General features: G+C 35.3%; 1 protein-coding gene across 1 annotated transcript in view; it reads right to left on the bottom strand.

The window, feature by feature from the left end:
• Positions 1-19,824, bottom strand: part of ARHGAP42 (Rho GTPase activating protein 42) — a 154,882-nt gene that overhangs the window by 50,474 nt on the left and 84,584 nt on the right. Inside the window, exons 5-6 of the mRNA XM_061991652.1 lie at positions 6,761-6,862; positions 1,821-1,931 (exon numbers count right to left, since the gene is read on the bottom strand). Of these exons, the coding sequence (XP_061847636.1) occupies positions 1,821-1,931; positions 6,761-6,862 (213 nt within the window). The remainder of the gene's footprint in view (positions 1-1,820; positions 1,932-6,760; positions 6,863-19,824) is intronic.

Raw genomic sequence — 19,824 nt, 5'->3', positions numbered from 1 at the left:
GCAATGGACTGGAAACCAAAAAATAAGAATTTTGAAGGTTAAAAATGTTCTAACTGATGCTATAATTTATGCTCTATTTATATTCAGATTGATTATAAGAAGTTCACACCTAGAACCAGAAGTCACTGCTTGCAACTGCTATCATTACCCAGTTACTAGAGTACTACTTCTACTTTCCTCTGTGACCTGTGTACAGCAAACAGCATACTAGGCAAAAATGCATACTGGACGGCAACAGGATGGCAACTCATCCACTAAAAAGTAAATTTTACCTACTGGACATGTACACTTGGTGACAGACACCCGGGTCCAAAGGACTGAGCTTACCAGTAACCTCTCCTGAGTGCTTGCTCAGTATCAGCACTGATGAATAGATTAAATTGCTCTTTAATTTTAGTAATTCATAGCTGCTGTTGCGATGGCTGACAGAGTATGAGGACAGCTCATGGTCAAAAGGATAAATCCCTGTCACTCCAGCTAAAATATATACAATTAAATTTATTTTCCTCTCTGTCTAGCACACAGGATGAAAGATAGCCTATATTAACTAAATGCAATTGCACAGTATTTCCCAATGTACAAAGTCTTCTTAATACAGAAAGTTTGTATTCCTTTAAATGAGCATAAAGTCTCCTATACCAGGGTCAGAGTGAGGTCAAGATTGCTAGATTTTCCAATATATGAGAGTTTTGCAGAAGTAGACAGAGAGAGACACTCTGGATTAATCTTTGACAGGTAGAAAAATGTTCTTATTTAGGAACCTGAGTAAAGTTTTAGTCTCTAAGATTTGGCAGCTGTATGCCATAAAGATAGGATTTCTCTAAGTACTGCTTGCTGAATCCAGGTTCATTAGTTTGCATCAATGTCAAACATTCACTATACAATGCATTCTCATCTCACAGAAGGGAGGCATTGAAAAGCTCTTCTTGGTTGACATTGGGTGTTAGAGATGTAATTCACTTGCTTCACAGTCAAGAGTGCTGCTTTGGTTAGTTACAAGGAAGCAGGAAGATAGTGTGGAGCGAGAGAGAGAAAAAGTTACACTTGTCATGTTTCTTTTTCATAAATGATGCTCTGCAATGCTCCATGTGCCTAATGGGAAGGAACAGATGACATTGGAAGTTCTCTGTCAAGGGCTACCAATACCAACTAAACAAGGCAACTGGCAAGCTAGTCCTGTACGACATAAATAGTGGTAATGCTACTGCTGTGGCACAGAAATATGCTAGCACATCACACTGAGCCAGCATTCAGTATTGACTGACCCAGAAGATTGGTTAGTGAGGGGGGGACAAACAATGTGAAGGAGAAAATCCCAGATGTAAATATGGACTTGGACATATAACATTATCTTCCTCTTTTATGTCATTTTGCTTTTTTATATGCAAAGTAAACAAAAGACAGATGACTGCAAGAAAAAAATACACTTACCTATCCTACAGAGAAACTGTTTTTTTTCACTTTATTTCATATATAACTTAGAAAAACGTGTACACTGCCAAAACAGAGTACTTAAAATTTCAACCATGAAATCATGGTATTAGGAAATATCCATTATGTGTTGCACAGACACAACATCACATGTTGCCCCGTTAAAATGTTATGCACACTCCAAAGTCACCAGACATTTCACTTCACAGTAGATATGATACTCTTACGTAATCCTTTAATAAATATAGAAAGAACACAAGTCAAGATCTTAATGTCTGTCTATATACAGTCTCCAACCACTACTTTAAAAGGGTGTAAAAAAGATATTTTAAATTAAATTTTCAGTTTTAAATGAATACATTCTAAAGAAAATAAAGCATGAAACTTACAGGTTCTACAAATTCAAATTTCTTTTTCTCTTGCACTTCTTGAATTTTAAAAACGTATTCTAACGATGCTTCATAAAAGTTTTGATGTTCTCTGTCAATTTGTGTATCTGCCTGGAAGACAAAATGAAGTACAGACAATATTAATTACTCTCATGATTGCTTTAAAAACAGCTTTTTTCACTAACAAAGCTAACATTACATATTTTAACCTCATGTCTCTTCCTCCCTCTTTTTTTTGTTTCCTCTTCCTGTTTACACTTTAATATACTAGATTTTAGGAGAGCTTAGAGGGAATCAAAGAAAAGTGATAGCAGGAACTCTGTCCCTGGTGTATGAAAAGCTTAGAAAAAGAAACAGAAGAGAGTAGGATAGGAACTAAGGAGAGACAAAAAGATAGCAATTTCTATTGAAATGTTTGAGTATCACATGCAATGAAATTGCATCTATTTCTCAGCTTCAAATAGTGTCCCGGGAAGGTATTTACTTTCTTAAATGGACTCCTTAACAATGACATTTTGCAACATTATTCCATAGTACAAGTAACATGCTCTTGGAATATAAACATATTTAAGTCCTTAACCTCATAAATCAACTATTCTTCATGTTTTAATTTTCAAACATCAGAACTGCAAGGTAATACTTGTCAGAAGTGCCTGAATAATACCATCCGACATGAAGATCAAGTACCAAAACATCGTCTTCTGACTGAACAGCTGAAGAATTAACTCTTATCAGTTGATAAAGAGTAATAGGCTTTTATCCTCAATTTAAACAAGCCTTGGGAGGAGGACTTAACAGACAATCAATGTAGTATATGAATAATTCTTGAAGAGATGCAGATTCCATTTTAATTCATCCTTCTTTGTAATGAATCTTTTTCTCAAGCAAATCCCTGTGAAACGCATTAGTTAGGTTTTGGTTTTAGGTCTAAGAGAAATTTTATCAAGTATTGACAACCTGAGGAAGAGTGGTTCAGCTATTTTTGATGTATACCAGTTAAACTATAGCAGTATACTTCCATATATCCTCTAGTTAAAAATAACATATATGGGAAAACTGGAAAAGCTCGACATTGCCTTCCTTTGACAGTAAATGTTAAACCAGCAAACACATCATAAAAGAAGTTTAGTACTTTTAACATTAAAAAACGTAAAAGGTCAGTTCTTTCCTTCAGACAGAACTTGGGTCTTCAGTAACACCATATATAATTCACATTGCTTCTTTAGGCAAGGACATGCTGCTATCGTTGACCTAGCTGCAGACTTAACAATATTGATCCACTTTCCCTATCACAGTGCTCTAACATTACTTCAAAGCATGGACCTCAACAACAATTGCAAAAGATTCAGTACTAGCATTTCTTTCCCATGCCTGTAAGGAACTAATCAGGAAATTACATACAGAAACTAACCTTATAAAGCAGAAATCAAGCACTCAAACTCCAGCAATGAAGTATCATGAAATTAACTGCCATGTGCCATTCTTATAATGCATTTGGCTATGGTTTTCTTTGATACTCTGTTAATATTATTTCACAAAAAATATATCACAAAGGTAATGCTACCAAGTTGAACAGAACCAAGCGCCACCACTTTGAGACACCATCTGGCAGTCCTCACTCACAGAAGTGCCATCAATGAGCACCTGAGACGGATTTCAGTTCTCCCATTTAATTGTGTGCAAATAAGAGAATCTAGTTTTAGAAATGAGGTCTTTCAGGCTTTGACTCAGAAAAAATATTTAAATACCTAATTAAATCCATATCTCTTCTGAACACATTTAAACAGACTGTAGTTGTAATGATATGACAACCAAGTGCCATCTCAAATAGGGATGGGTTCCTAAATTAAGGCCATAATCACCACTAGTATATGGAGACTAAACCATAATTTCCAAAATGGATTTTCTGTATAATTTTATGTATAAATTTGTGTGAACACAGAGGATTCAAATTTGTGAGACACACTTTGTACGTGATTTAAAAGTTTTGAAAACTGAAAGGACTTTCCACATTTTTCTATGGATTCAAACTGCATGTAAGAAAAATAAAAAAATTTGATGGATGTGGTTCTGAGTCTCTACTTGTATGATATCTGTTTAGAGTGAATGATATTTTCATTGGCGTAGGATACCGCTAAAATGCATACCATAACATAAGCTTGGAGATTGAAGCCTTTCCTCTAATATTTATGCCTAAGTCTGAAACAGGTTTTTGAGAAAAAAAATCAGGAGTTTTTTCACATCAGTGAATTCTGACCATTATCTGCTGCACTGTGGACTTCCACAGACAATGAAAAGACAGTATTAAGTTGATGCTAAAGGAAAAAAAAAAGTCTAATCATCTATGTAAACTACATAAGCAGTCTTGCAGGCTCTTAAAATACCCAGTACATCTTAACTAGATGAATATACACACTCTATAGAATATTTTCAACTATAAAACTCTAGATGTCTAATTAAGGTGCTCTCAATTGGACTTATGAGATATCTAAAAGAGCCCAATACAGTACAAGAACTACTCTTTGCTTATTCCAGTCCTCTTTAAAATCACACAATGCAATGAGGTACCAACAAACTTCAACAATTAAAGAAATATTGAGTTAAAGAAGTATTTTTCAGTGTGACAGTAGCAATCAAAAGCTAGTATTCCCATTTCACTGATTGGATGACATTGGCTTGAAGCAAGGACTTCCCTTCACTTGCATTGAGCCCAGTCACCAGTATGGCTCACTCGGTCAAAGCTTCAGCCACCAGCATTGTTTGGTTCTCTGCTCCTAACCTGGCTGTTCTAAGGGCTGCTCCAATAAACTCTCCTGCTCGCAGGAGCCATAAATCAGGCTCACTGAAACCACTCTGTATGTGCTGCAAAAGCTACCACCTGGATTTCAGGCAAAGAATTGGTGTTTGGCTTCCTTTTATTTACAATACAGATAGACGCCAAAGTCTCACTGGTTAACATTTTTGGTAGTGATTTGTTATTGCACTTTCTACTTACGGTAGTTATGCTGTAGATGCTTTACAAGTGAGGAATTTAGAAAAACCTCAGCCTCAGTTACAAGGTTTTTAAACACAGAGATGTCACTTCAGGACACAGTGGAAAAATTTATTCTGGTTTTCCATTAGTTTATATACTTAAGCCAAATCCATTGTTACTCCACCACGGTTTATTAGATTCATAGTTGTTATTTTTCACTACAGCTGCTTTTTTTAGGCTGTAATTATTATCATGTCTCAAGAGTAAAATATTTTGTTATATTTATTTTATTCTTATTCTAGAGAAGTTCACTTTTTCATATTTTGACATAAAATTTTTGTTTTCTTTCCTTCTCAGCTTGTGCTTAGCCTCTAACAGAAATGCTCCATCAGTTCACAGGATATTTAGGAAAAGTAAAAGATGTACATATACAACTTAGACGTAAAAGTGGAACAGTTAATCAATCCTACATAAATCCACACCTTGAATACCATGTCCACATCTTGAATACTGTGTTCAGTTCTGGGCCCCCCACTACAAGGACACTGAGGTGCTGGAGTGTGTCCAGAGACAGGCAAAAAAGCTGGGGAAGGGTCTAGAGAACAGGTCTTATGCCAAGTGACCACGAGAGGTAGGGATGTTTAGCCTAGAGAAGAGGAGGCTGAGAGGAGACATGGTCACTCTCTACAACTATCTGAAGGGGAGTTGTAGTGAGTCAGGGGCGATCTCTTCTCTCCAGTAATGAACGACAGAACACAAGGAAATGGGTTAAGTTGCACCAGGGGAGGTTTAGACTGGACATTAGAAAAAACTTGTTCAATGAGAGCATTATTAAGCATTGGAACAGGCTGCCCAGGGAGACGGTGGAGTCATATCCCTATAGATAAAAGACCCATATTTGAGGTGCTGAGGAATATGGTTTAGTTTAGTGATGGGCTTGGCAGTGTGAGGTTAGTAGTTGGACTCAATAATCTTAAAGGTCTTTTCCAAACGTTAACAATTCTATGAAGTAACGTTTCATCTAGACTGATATTTATATAGGCAGCAATGGCAATTCAGAAGTATAAACATATTTGTAAATAATTACAAATTTCTAAGTGCTAAGTCTCATTTAAGTCGAATTATATATATTCATGTTATTGGTAAACATGAAAAAAGCCCCCTACAGTTTGTGACCGAGTGATGCTCACATCTTCTGCAAAAACATCTGCAAATTAATCCCCATGACTTAAGGGCCACCATGACAAGAGTAATCCCATGAAAATAATTTTTAACTGCTTTTGGCAGACATCCCAAAGTGTCATTGATATCAAATTGCTAGTTTTACTGTAATTTGCCTCAAAGACAAATCATAGTCATTTCTACTAGCATACTGAAAAGCCCTGGAATCCTTCTCTTAAAAGAACCCTAAACTATGAAGACTTCTAGTTTCACAGAAAGGAATTAGCCATACAGACTCTTCCAAGCTAAATTTGTGCATACAGTTTGATGCTGCAATCTCAGAATAAGGTGAGAAAAGAGGAAAAAAGAAGCATAAAGAAAAGCATTGTTAAAGTGATCTCAGTTCACCCTCCCATATTAAAATTTATGCTAAACAGAAGCATAATTTCATCAAGTAATAAACTGAATAGCAAAAAAGTAACTAATTATTTGACCTTCAAATATTTCACAAGTAAGTTATAAAAGCCACATTTTTATTGCAGTATTCTGTTGTTGGAACTAATAAACATTAGTTGTACTTGAAATACACAAAGGTGGACATGTAGAACATTGTCTTGTTAAAATATTTAACTAGTATTAGGGTCATATTAATCCCACTCAAGAAATTATATTCACAATAAGCATGATTACAAAGTACCACCACGGTTTTGCATTACCAAAATACAGTATGTCTTGAGAAGAACAATTTTGCTATCACAATCTCTATGCAAATGTGAAATTGGGTAAGAATTTGTTTAGTGCTTACGTCTTGCAAATGAGATTCTTTCTTCTTTGCTGATAAATTTAAGTGCTTGTCTAGGATGGAATAATATTTCTCACTTTCCTTGTCAAACTTCTTCTTGCCATCCTGAAAAACAAAACATTGCCAAGTAAAGTATTTGACTAAATACCATAGTTAATTTAAAATAGAAGAACAAGTGCCAAAATATGCCTGATTATAAACACATTTCTGTTGGTTCTGATGTTTTTATGGCTTAGTTCTGAACTGGGCTTCAAGATACTAGGAGGGTTGATTCAATTATTAAATCAAATATTAAGCTGAATTTTCTCCATAAATAATAAAGTTATACAACACACTCACACAGTTTCCCATAATAAATACACATGAGGTTTTATGCAAGTGGTTATCTTGCTAAGCAGATATTTAATGAAAAATAACCTTCTCCTAGATTTATGAATGTACCTACCTGTCACACTATCTTTGCTGAATAAACACATTGTGGAAAAGGTAGGTGAGTATAACAAATTTGATGATGATATAGGCATATCCTTTGCATTTGAGACTAATATGCTTATTTTCCACCCACACTCTTAAAATATGAGGATGACGGAAAAGTACATATGTGGTTGCAAGAGGAAATTTGTCCAAATCTCTGTTTCCAATAATGTTTTGATGTGTCTGAATATTTAAGCTTGTCTCATTTAAAAGACTTATTCTATCTTTTTCTTTTCCCACTCAAGTTTTTCTCATCACATGCAGACAAGCCATAAGACTACTTTAATAGATAATACAAAAGAAACCTGTGGGTAAATTAAGAAACATCTTATTTTCTGTAATCTAATTTATATTTTAAGTTTCAAAATTTAAAATGACTATTTTGAAATGTAATTTTTTTAAAAGAAAGTTTTCTCAAAAGTTTTTCCATCATTAAAGAACTATCAAATGACAAGAAATAGAACTTAGATACCCCATCAGAGTATTATTAATGATACAAATATAATTAATTATAAATTTACATGTACTCTAATTATGAGCAACTCTCTGATAGTGACTTTTACAATCTTAAGTCCTGTTGATTCTTTACAATTATAAGTTGACTACTTTGCCAAAACAAAATTCAAGTTAATCAGTCTTACTTACACATGTGTAAAAGCCACTAATGGTGGAAAAACTAATTACTGGACATACAGCAGTAACATCAGGTCATGTTCAGAACTGCAGTGATTCCTGACACTTTTCTCCCTAGAAATTGTTGTATACAAAAACAAATAACTAGCCTGTACTGCAGCACCACCCTGTTTTCCTTTGACATATCATGAGAAATTCAGGTCAGTCAGAGAAATAAGGAACAGAAGAAATTTACTACCATGAATAAAAACCTAGCAACCAGTTGTAACAACAAACCACTCACTGATTAGCTCCAGTGACTAAAGTTCATAATGGTAATTATACTAGAATCTAAAACACATAATATACTTTCTATCCTGTGAAAAGTTCAAATATATTTAGTTTGAAAAAATATACACAATTTAATGTTCTCATCTCACAACAGAAACATCTTCAAAAAACATTGTAAGAAAAAAAAAGGCACTTGACCCAACAAAATATCAACTAAAAATATGTAAAAATTCCCCATGCCTTCTATATTGAATTGCAGCTATGAAGACGTGAGGAAAAAAAAGGCAAAAGGGAGAAATGAAAAAATAAAAGCTTGTATTTTTGCCTAGCAAGGGAAAAGAAGCTATACAAATTATCTTACAAAATCATTCCCAAAAATATTCTTAAAAGAAAGAGGGAAGGCAGGACTCACCACATGACTAATCATAAAATCAACTTTTGTGGGACTGAAATTAAAGGTCAGTTCCACAGCCACAGTTTTATTGGTGAACATTTAAGCGCCAGGTTTTTGTTGCCAACCAGAGGAGGTTCAGTAGGGGATACCCTACATAGCAGGCCATCTACTTCAGAAGGAACTTGCCACAGGCTTTGACAATGAGGCCTGGATGCAGATGTCAAATGCTGCACAACTAGGCCTGACATTGTGTTTGCCTTTGCCTCGGAGGATGTACCAAAGGAATGAGATGTGGAGCCACGGGTGGAGCTCCTGCAGGATTACCTGTGTCAGACAGGGACCCAATCAGCTCAGCTGGGTCAGCAACAACTCCTTCTCTGTAAGAATTATGACACAAATTCCTCTTGTCTTGTGAACTATTTGTCTCAGATTGAAGCTGATGTACAGGTAATGGATGACCCGAAGTCTGACCAGCCACATGAGCTCACGTTAACCTAACTCTAACAAGAGCTGGAAGAGTAGAAGTCTAAGCTGCTTGGTGAGAGTCAAAGAGAAAGGTATGTAAATGTGACTTGGCCATCTGAAGTGTCTCCTATAATATAGCATGTCTAATGTATGCCAATGCCAAGAGGGATACATTTACAAATCTAATGTTGGTTCTCAATGCACCAAATCCAATCACTTGTATTTTGTACTAACATCTGCAACAAAACCTCTGAATTATGTGTCATGGTATCTATTACCTTTGCATTTAAAAAGGAAAACAGAAAGTAGATGACCACATCTAAACAGATAAAACTCCCTGAAGAACAAGACCCCTAAGTGTGGTTGCAAAGCATCTTGTATCTCATGTGAAGCTTCATGAAGATATCTGTGGCACCATTCATGAGGGCACGCAGAATTTGAAGGCTCTGCTGATCTCTTGCCAGCTCCCTCGCCAACTGGACTTCTCTGCTCTAACTGATCTGCTCAACCACTATCTTCATAGTGTTTACACTAGTTAAGCTAAAAAGAAAACTAGTAACATGGAGCTTCCTCGATACCAGGACAACTTCTGGTCCAAACAGTGTTTCCACGGACAGCACATCCTAAAAGCTTATTCTTTCTTTCCCCCCACCAGGTTTTAACACAACAAAATTTCTCACTTCAAAGCTAGAAGGGGACAAAGTAAGGAGAATAAACAGAAGTAGGCTGAGAATAAAGATCATTTGGCAGATCTGATTTAGTTCTCTTAGTGTCCCTACTTGGGGATACATTTGGGAATAAGTCTGCAGTGCCAGCAGGACAGTGTTTCTGGCACTGTACTGATCACTCAGACAAATTGCTCGGAAAAGTCTAAAAAATATTGGCCCCAACAGGTGAGTGAGCTCCCTTTGCTTGAAAGGTCCTCTGCTATGCCAGTAAAACACACATATTTGACTGTACTGAAGCCTGTGAAAACTGTTTACTTCATAAAAATTAACTAAAAAAGATACATTCAGAAACAGGTGATTCATTTTCTGGAAGAGAACACTTCAGTTTATGCCAAGATAACTCTCACCTCGCAGACTCAGCCGGTGACTCACAGAGCACAGACACATCCTAAGTGGAGTCACAGACTTATCTCATTCCAGCTTTAGACTTTTCTGCAAAACACTCTCTTATACACAGCTGCTGCCCAAATTAATCATCTGAATCCTGGTCCCAGTAATCTGTAACTGTTGAGACTGAGAACCCTCCTTTTCCATAGGCCAGGAGGTTTACAATGAAAGTTTCCATGCAAAACTATCTCCTCAAAGCTTATGAGAGAGAAGATTGCTTCTGTCTCTAGATTCCACAGTGGATCAAACCCTAGTATAGTTGTATAAGAACAGTTGTATTGTACTGTTAAAGACAGCACCAGCCATGACACAAAACATAAGGTATGTGGCTATTAGGAAGATGCTGTTTCTGACCTTGGCACTATGCCTCTTATTCCCTTCATCCTCCAGCTACCTTTCTTCCTTGCATATACTTCCTGCAAGTAATCTTCATCCCTCTTCTTTGCCCTAGAAACTTACTAATAATTTCTGTCAAAATATTGGCAAAAACATAAAAACCCATTTGAGATAATTAAGAGGGTGCAATAAAAAAAATAAATAGAAAAGTAGAAATTACTAAACACTAATTTTTTTATGTATTTTACATTGATGTATAAGTCATTCTTTGTATAGACCAAGTTCTGCACAATTCTGAGCACTGTATATGTCTCTCTATAGTCATTTAACCATTCAGGTGTATCAGACCACTAAGCCTTAAATCAGTTAAAAAATATTTACAGTTTTAAATACTTGAAATTTCTAAGAACCCCATTACGAAAGCCCTTAACCAAACACTCAGCTTCTTGCATGTAATGGAGCTTTGTTAATATCCAGCATCCTCATGATAGAGTGAAGTTACGAAATACCAGATCCAGGTTTAATTCCTGCTTTTTGTCTCTCTGCTTAGTTTTCCTCCATAATTATATTGCAAAACTAATTAGACAATCCCCCAAAAGAGTAAACTTTCAGAAATAAGTTCTGCTCAAGATACCACTAATTATAGACATGTCACTTAGAAGTTAACTCAAATTATGTTCTCCTGTTCCTTTTGTTTAATAGACATCTATGGCTGTGAAAACATCAAACGTTAGTAAAGTAAAAAGGTGACTCAATTGAGTCAGGTAATTTTTTTCCTGTTCAGCAAGATTTCGTTTCCAATAAATTTTAACCACAAGCTGTATTTTTTAATATAAACAAGAATTAATTTATTTTGAAGCTCACTTATCTTTTCAATGGGTACATGGAGAAATTGTGTTCTTAAAAATTGTTTGCCACTACTTTTCATGCAGTATTTTAAATCAAAATTGTTGTATATGTCTTGAAAATTATTATATAAATTATTCCTCTAATTTTCATAAAGAGTCTTTATCAAACTTCTCATTTCTTTCCATTTTTTCCAGTTGCAACCACTTCTGTTGCTATGCTTATCTATTAGCGTCTTAGCTAAAGCTTACATCCCTTCCTAAACAGAATTTTTACTCTTTGTCATACAATTAATATTTAAACTTTAACACAAATATCCTGAACATTTAGTTCAGCTTCATTTTCAACAACAATATTCTTGTGCAACTGTAAAATAAACATGTTTTGTAGAGGTGATTTTAAAAGGATCAAGAAAGGAAATGAAAATAGAAAATATTGCAAAGAAACTATTTGGAGAAAAAGAAATCCATGAGAATCTCTTAATTAGGAAATAAGTGAACATTGTGAGACACAACTGGTTGTTTTTTCTTCTCTCCATCCAAAATTATTACATATCTTACTCATACAGAAAATAAACTGATACAGAAATGCAATAGTAAGACTTGAATATAGATCAAGTCAGACACATTTGTCAGTGGAAGAAACTAAAGGCAATGGTAAACTCCATTGAGATCAATAAAGCCACATCCCCTTTCTTTCTCCTTGACAACAAATGCAAAAGTGCCCATATAAGAACACACGGGAGACAGTCCATTGCTGGAATTTTACACTTTAAATACATTTTTCAAAGCCATCTTTTTTATTACCTTCCAACAAAAATTCAAAATGTATTTCTACTAAGTTATTGGAATTCTGTTTGGAGTTTCATATTTGTGCAATCATCTCTTACTAAGTAGCAGGACAAAGAAAAGCAGAACTATAAGCTAGAAAATAAACTAAACTTAGTCTTGGGAAGACTGATTTGAGCTTAGATCCCATGGATTTCCTGGAAAATGTGAGATCTCAGAGTCTCCCAACTTCTGAGGAGAAAAGAAACAAATTCCCCTTCCATTGTATTTTGTCTGAAGTTTTGCTTAGCATTCTCAGGGAGGTGGCTGGTGGGGTGGGGGGTGGTTTTCGTTTGTTTTTAGTAAAGTTGAAATTATCCTAAGCATCTGAGACCACAGACTGCACTTTTTCATAGATATCTTGGAGGGAAGGATTTCTTTTTGGTAGATATTTTGATTTTTTATGTGAATGCTCACACTTCCAAGATAATGCTGGAGGAGATTTTCCAAAAGGAAAAGTGACAAGGGGATAAAAAACTACTTCCCTCTTCCTCATCTGCCCAACTAGTGTCATGGGGCTATAGGGTTTCTCCAAGTCTCCAAGAAAGCTAGGAGATGAAAGGGCATATATTGTTAGGAAATAATATGAAGTGGAACAAAGTTATATTGTAGTTTATAAAGAAATGATTGCTGCTCAATATAAAACAGGGTTAACACAGTGATAAATTATGATTTATGTTACTCGTAACTGCTAGTGAAAACACTTCCAAATTGAAGTTGAATTCATAATGTAGAAAATTAAATGTCCTAACAACTATAAATCTTTAAATCAATTCTTTACTAAAAAAGAACAACTGTATGAAAACCATGAATATCCAGAAAAGATTGTTTTAACACACAAATAATTATAATAAAAAGAACATATTGCAACTATGAAATATAATAAGGCAATAACCTGGGAGTACAAGAGTGTTTAGCAGTATTAAAGCTATGAAGACAGATATTAAAAACTGGCAGTTTAAAAAATAGGTAGGATATGCATAAAACTAAAACATACATTAAACAATCCAAAACTAATTTAAGTTTAGGATAGAGTTCACATCTGTCTAAAATATTGAATAACCCTGCAAGAGATAATTTACTTTCAGCTTCATAAACTTCTGAAGAAAATTTTTTTCCCTCTGTAATACCTTGAGACAGACAAATATGAGGTATTTTCAAAAGTGTTTCCTGGAAGAGAAAAATTCTACAGACATTTCCTATTACTTCCCTATGTAATTCAATCAGACATGTGCAGACAGAAGGTACCTGCCAGTGGAAATAAACAAAAATTTTAAAAATGGCATGAAAAAGTAATGATTATTAATTATTATTAAATGAATAAACATGTTTGAAGGATGCAATTTGTTTTGCTCCAGAAAATTCTGTCTTGAAATGGAAGAAAATATTAGAAGTTCCCAGCACTGCTGTGAAAAGACATGAAAACATGCCAATATTGGCAGGTCACAAAGCAGGACACATTAGACTCCCTGTTACTCAGCTGCAGGATTGTCTTGAGTTTATTTGGCATTTGCTGATTCCAGGAGTAGCTGCTAGATGTCTGGGAATCTGTTAAATCCCTGCCCAAACAGCAGGACTGGTAAGTCTACACACGTAATCTAGTTTCATTGTTTTTACTGTCTACTAAAAATGAAGTATTTTTGCTGGAATATCTTACTCAGGATATTAGCATGTTACTGCTTAAATAATAAGAAGCTCCCTAGAATAGCAGAAACACAGTTAAGACTCTTCTCTGAAGCAGATTTAGAATAGCTTTCTGATGTGGAAAATGTTTTATCATAACATTAAGAGGGTCTCCTGTTCCTTTAGAAAAGTTTGTGACTTCAATCAATTTAAAAAAGAAAGTTACTCATGCTCTTTAGGAATTCAGGAAGAAGCTTGAATTAACTGTATACCTCATCAGAAGTCACACAGAATAAACTGCTCATGTCATAATCAATGCAGACATTTCTTAAAATTCAATATAGTTACAAATGTTGAGTAGAAAGTAAACGACAACTGAAGATACAATCCAATCTTAAGTCATTGCTTCCATGATAAAAGGGAAGAAGCCAGAACAGCTTTGAGACATGCTGTTTTTGAAAAATAAAGAAGTCTATTGGCAATAACACATGTTTTGATTTAGCATATTCAAAATGCTGAAGTCACTGAACTGGCAACACTATCTACAAAAACCTGTTAACACTAACAATTACAAAATCAAACCGGAGAGGAGACCTTCTGTACAAAAGCAGAAAGTAGCTGTATTTTTTATGAACTTACAGAGTTTCCTAGAGTTCATTAAAAAAAAGCCAACATTCTTCATTTACATAAACACCAAATTCAGTTCAGATCAGATGACAAAGAGGGACAAACAGAAGAGCAGAAAAAAACACCACCATTGCATAGGTCCGGTGTGCTGTAGTCAACTCTTCAATGCAAACAAAGCCACACAAGGATGACACAGACAGAAGAAAAGTAATGGATCTTACTGGCCTTCTTCATGGAGAACAATCAGCTCCTATTTTTGCCTAAGCTTCCATAGCAGCACTTGAACTAAGCAATGATAAATCTCTCAGCTTCACTCTTATTTAGACAGATAGAAACTGGCCTTTCTTGCTCAGTAGCCATACCAACTTGTCATCCACTGCTGTGCCAATAGCAAAAAAGGTTCATTTTTCTTGATTCTCTAGCTCTCATACTAAGGACAGAGAAGACAGTGTTGGCTCTATTGCAACTAACTGAGCACACAAAAATGTTAAAGATATGGTATCCAGCTGCATGGAGCACAGCACAGGGTTGCTACAGGCGTAACAGCTTTTGCAGCATGATCTTTGCACTTTCATCATAATAGTCAAAGCTGGACCTGCTTTAGGAGGGAGTTGGACTAGATGATCTTTAGCTGTCTCTTCCAATCCTTACCATTTTGTGTTTGATTCCAGGCATCTGTGAAAGTGGTGAACTTCTCAACTACAAAAAGAATATCTATTTTTTTAAAAACTGTATTACATTAATCAATAACTTCCCTTGGTCTGCACCACTGCCCTTTTCCTGCCATTGCTGCTTCTCTTTGTCTCTTCCTCCATCTCCCTAAGTGGTCATCACCCATTCCTGGAGCAGCTGCCTTGCTGTCAATCCTGCACCTGATGTTGCTCCCTTCCTCACTTGTCTTCCTCCCTGTAGTAAACTAGAACGTGTATGAGGTGGCCAAGGCATCTGCACAATTAGAAACTATCTTCCTTCCTTTGTGCACTTAAAGCAAAGAAAATGAAAAAAAGCTGCAAAGAACAAAATGTCATTCAAATTCAGCAATTCTGACACACTAGCTTACAATGTCACACTCATTGCTTTATTTTAAAAACAGAAGACAAAAATATCTTTCTTAAGTAGTAATTTCTTTTTTTAAACAGTCTTTGGGAATCTCTCTCCAGTCTATGCCAACCAATCCACTGACATCACTGATCTAAGCTTGCCAGCAGCATGTTCAGCACAGCTCAGGGTCCCGTGCCACCTTCCACGTCACTGCAATGGGACCACAATGTTCATCTGAGGAAGAACTCGAGGCACATTATATTTTTGGATTAATACACACCAAACTGGAAGATGTGCTGTTTATAGACAGAAAAAAAAAAATCAGTCCAGGGTTAATGTCAGAAGTGATTTTGTTTTGCTTTGAAAGCATCTATTTTCAGAGTCCCTCTTACAACACTGATAAAGGAACACAAACTATCACTTTGGGGTGAAGAGTCATGTCTCCTCAATGGCATTGCTAAGCTCAGCCAGTGCTCTCAGTTTACTTCTCAGGGAGGGATGATCTTCTCATCAAAACAACCATCTCAGACCACCCCTTCCTGGCAAGCTCCACAGAAACAAATGGTTCTGTGGTAGCTACTGTAGCCTGAAATAATGAAGCTGGTTTATTTGGCAGAAAGACAGAGCCCTTGGTGCTCCTGTATCTACACTAAGACACACTAAAGCTTCAACTAATGATGCCCATCTTTTGTTACAGTACAGAAGTGATATCCCTGAGCTATTGTCAACCACTCCATTTTGTAATACAGCTATTTTATACTCCCTTTGCTAAAAGCAAAATTGCTACAATGGTAAGAGAGTGCAAGATTGTATACTCCCAGGCTTCTGCAGAACCCAATGCAAACAGAGCAAAATACTGGATGAAGAGAAATCTACAGCAATACAGTCAAGAGTTAAAGTCAAATTATTTTCTATTTAGAATGGAAATGCAACTCCATCACAGGTGTGGAATAAAGACCCATAGACTCAACATAACCAGAGTAGTGTCCACATAGAACACATACATTTTTATGTTGCTGTTTTCAGTATACCACCTATTAAGGGTAAGCAATGGAGAAAAAGATCCTATTTTTTCCCCAGAGTGCTGGAGAAAATCCCAACACGTGACAATTAAAATTAACAGGTTAATTTATAACCATGTACAAAGCCTCATGATTTAATTGTTAAATGTTTGGTACATTTGTGGTATCTGTTTTCTTTTTGATGCATATTAGAATTTTATTGGAGTGCAGAATAAAATAGCTTCAGAAACTGGTTTTATTCAGATAGTTATCATACTAACTTTTAACAGGAAGAATGCATTTAACAGAACTTACTAAACCAGACTTTACACATAATATTAACAGGTTTACTAATAGATATCTGCAGTTACAGAGTCCAAAATCTTTTAGTTATAAGATTCCAGTTTTTCCTCTTGCTTTTTAAAATAATAAACTAGAAGGGAAACAAGCTTTTAGGATTGTTCACTTTTTTTCTATTCACTTCCTAGAAGTTTCTGAACTTTGAATAAAATGGTTATCGAACTGCAGTAAACTGCAATAAGGAAATAATTTTGCTGCATTTGCAGAATGACAAGAGCTATCCCAAGTAGATTAGTTGCTTCAAAAATCCTCTGGGTCCAGGCTCAGTCAGAGATATCTCTCAGCTTAATGTTTTGGTTTTCTGCTGAGGAAAATGAGACTGCCTGAAAAGATGAAATGTGTGCATACTGGGCTCTTCACTAGTATTTTTGAAACTTCCCAGAAAATTCACATAAAGAAGCGTAAAAGTAGCAGTGACCAGTCATACCACAGCACTACAATTATTTTCTATTTAAAAGAAAGTAAATGAATAGAAATTACCAAATTGATGCAGGCCTTTCACAGCTTCCTACTTCCATAAATTTATTTGAATAGATCTATTTTGAAGTAAAAATACATTTGATCTATTTTAAAAATAATTTTTATACTACACATTTTCATTAAGTGCAAGTTACAAAGTGAAATGTAGATAGCTGTAGCTGGATAAAGCAACGATCTAGCTACTTCAGATTGTAGAGTCTTTGTCAACTCATAGAAAGCTTTATCCATAGCCACTGAAATCCAGAGGGAAATAGCAAAAATTGAGATGAAATAACAAACATTTTTAACAATATTTAATCTGAAGAATTTTTCAATTTTTCAGCTTTTATTACAATTGTCACAAACAAAATTTACTATTATAAAACCAATATTTTCTTTCTGTTTAGCCTCCTAATTCCTCAGCTCTTCCATTTGCCAATATTAGTTTGAATAAGATATCAAATTAGAAAATATATTCTGAATTATTTTTCATATTAAAATTATCTAGGATCAACACTTTTGAATTAAATGTTTCAATAAATGCAATTTACAACTCTTTTATAGTTCACAAACTTAATGCAAAACTGGAGGATTTATATAAGAGAAAACCTACAGAAAATCTGTACTTCTCCTATCTACCAGAGATAGATCCCTAAAAGCCTATGCTATCTGAAGACATTGTCACTTGAGCTTTTTAGAGGTACAGCATATTCTTTGATTTGCAGCTGTGTTGGGACCACTGAGTAGCCTCAGTTCCTCATGCTCAGTCATTTCTTCTTACATTGTCTTCTGAAATCCTCTAGTTTTCTATCTTGGCAATATCCCCAATGTACAGCAATCACAAGATATGTCAGCAACACCAGATTTTTTTTCACCTGACCATTACTAAAAATAAAACAATAGATCTGCCTTAAATTGGCCCTTGGTATCTTGTTGTTAGCAATTTCTCTCTAACCAGATAACCTTTCCCATAAACAATCCCATACCATCGCCCTTTCCCCATTAGCCAGTTCCCCAGACAGATCAGGTTCTCATACTAACCCATATCTAAACAAAATTATAATGTCTACTGTAGAATCCTTTCAAGGCCTTGCTGAAATCAAAGTAGGTTTGATTTGCTACATTTTCTTGCCTAGAGAGTAAGTTGTCTTCTCAAAAAACCTATCAGGTAACTCTGATAGTAAGAATTTTTTTGAGGAAACTGGTGCATTTTAACTCAAAACATTTGGACATCAATTATCCTGTCCTGGCCTCTATTTCTGCCTCCTTCCTTCATCCCCCTATAGTTCTGACTGACATTAAAATCATAGAGTCATAGAATGGTAGGGGTTGGAAGGGACCTTTAGAGATCATCTAGTCGAACTAGTGGATGCAAGTAACAAACCTTGAGTAATAGATGCTAGTCATAACGAAACACCTTCCACCATACCTACTAGAGTCAGGTCATTCATTTTTTTTTCTTAGTTGACAGACAACAATGCTATAATTTCATTAGACACCAAGGAAATCTGTTCACAAAATGGGCATTCTGGTATTTCTAACTAATCTTAGATACCTAACGATAACTCTGGTTTGGCAGCTTTCTGACAGACTTTTAAAAAATGAGGTTTTTATGGTTTGTTTTATGCTTCTCAACTTTGACAGAACACAACTAAAACAGAGAGAGAGCATGTCAGCTCCTGCATGCCTACATCATGTGAGTATAGATGTGGACGTAGATGCCAGTAGTGAACAGGGATTTGTTTCCCAAGTAGACAGGAATTCACAGCTTTGAATGAATGAAAGTAAATAATAATAAAAAATAATCGTTCTGGCCAAAATAAATAATTTTATGAAACAAACAGATGGAATTTTAAGGAGGAAACAAATATCTCCTTTTAAGTCTTAAAACCAGAATTGCTTCTGTTGTCTTTGATCTAAGTTGTACTAAAGGTCAATGAACATTGGAACAAATATTGTTAAATACTGTACTCAATGGATAAAAAGACACATGAAAGTTTGGCCTTATTGTACATAACACATCACACAGTGATCTCACCAAAGTTACCAGCTGGGGACTTGCAAACCACATTTACCAAATAAGGCAAAATGTTTCGTGCCTGAAATCCTTTCCCAGTTACCTCACCCGGCTTTTGCTCGCGTTTCTACAATAATTGCAGAGGTCATTTTTTTTTTTTTAAACTCAGATGGAGTAAATCAACAGGCTATCCAATGCAAAGCTGGGTTTGTGTAGTCTCTGGAGAGAACTCAGCTTTATTTAAACTGAGTGTGCATAGAAAAGGAAGAACTGAAATATGTGCAATAAAAACAGAAGAGCAAGTAGTATAAATTGAGAAGACTGAGTTATGCAGATTTGTGTACTGCAAGTTTGGCTACAAACACTAATGTTTTATGGGAAATGTTTCACCAATTTGTTGGGTGCTTTCAGATTTTTGAAGTGCATGTGAAGAATTGTCTATAGTATTATTCTTATGATGTTCCAAAAACACTTGAACTTTGCACTCTGAGTTTATGCTGTCCTTGTATTTGAAATATAGTTTTGTAACATCAATGGGATATACATTATCCTCTACATTCTCTTCGATTTCTGTAATTT

This window comes from Colius striatus, chromosome 1 (genome assembly GCF_028858725.1).
Source record: "Colius striatus isolate bColStr4 chromosome 1, bColStr4.1.hap1, whole genome shotgun sequence".
Taxonomy (NCBI): Eukaryota; Metazoa; Chordata; class Aves; order Coliiformes; family Coliidae; genus Colius; species Colius striatus.
This window is presented reverse-complemented; position numbering and strand designations above follow the sequence as displayed.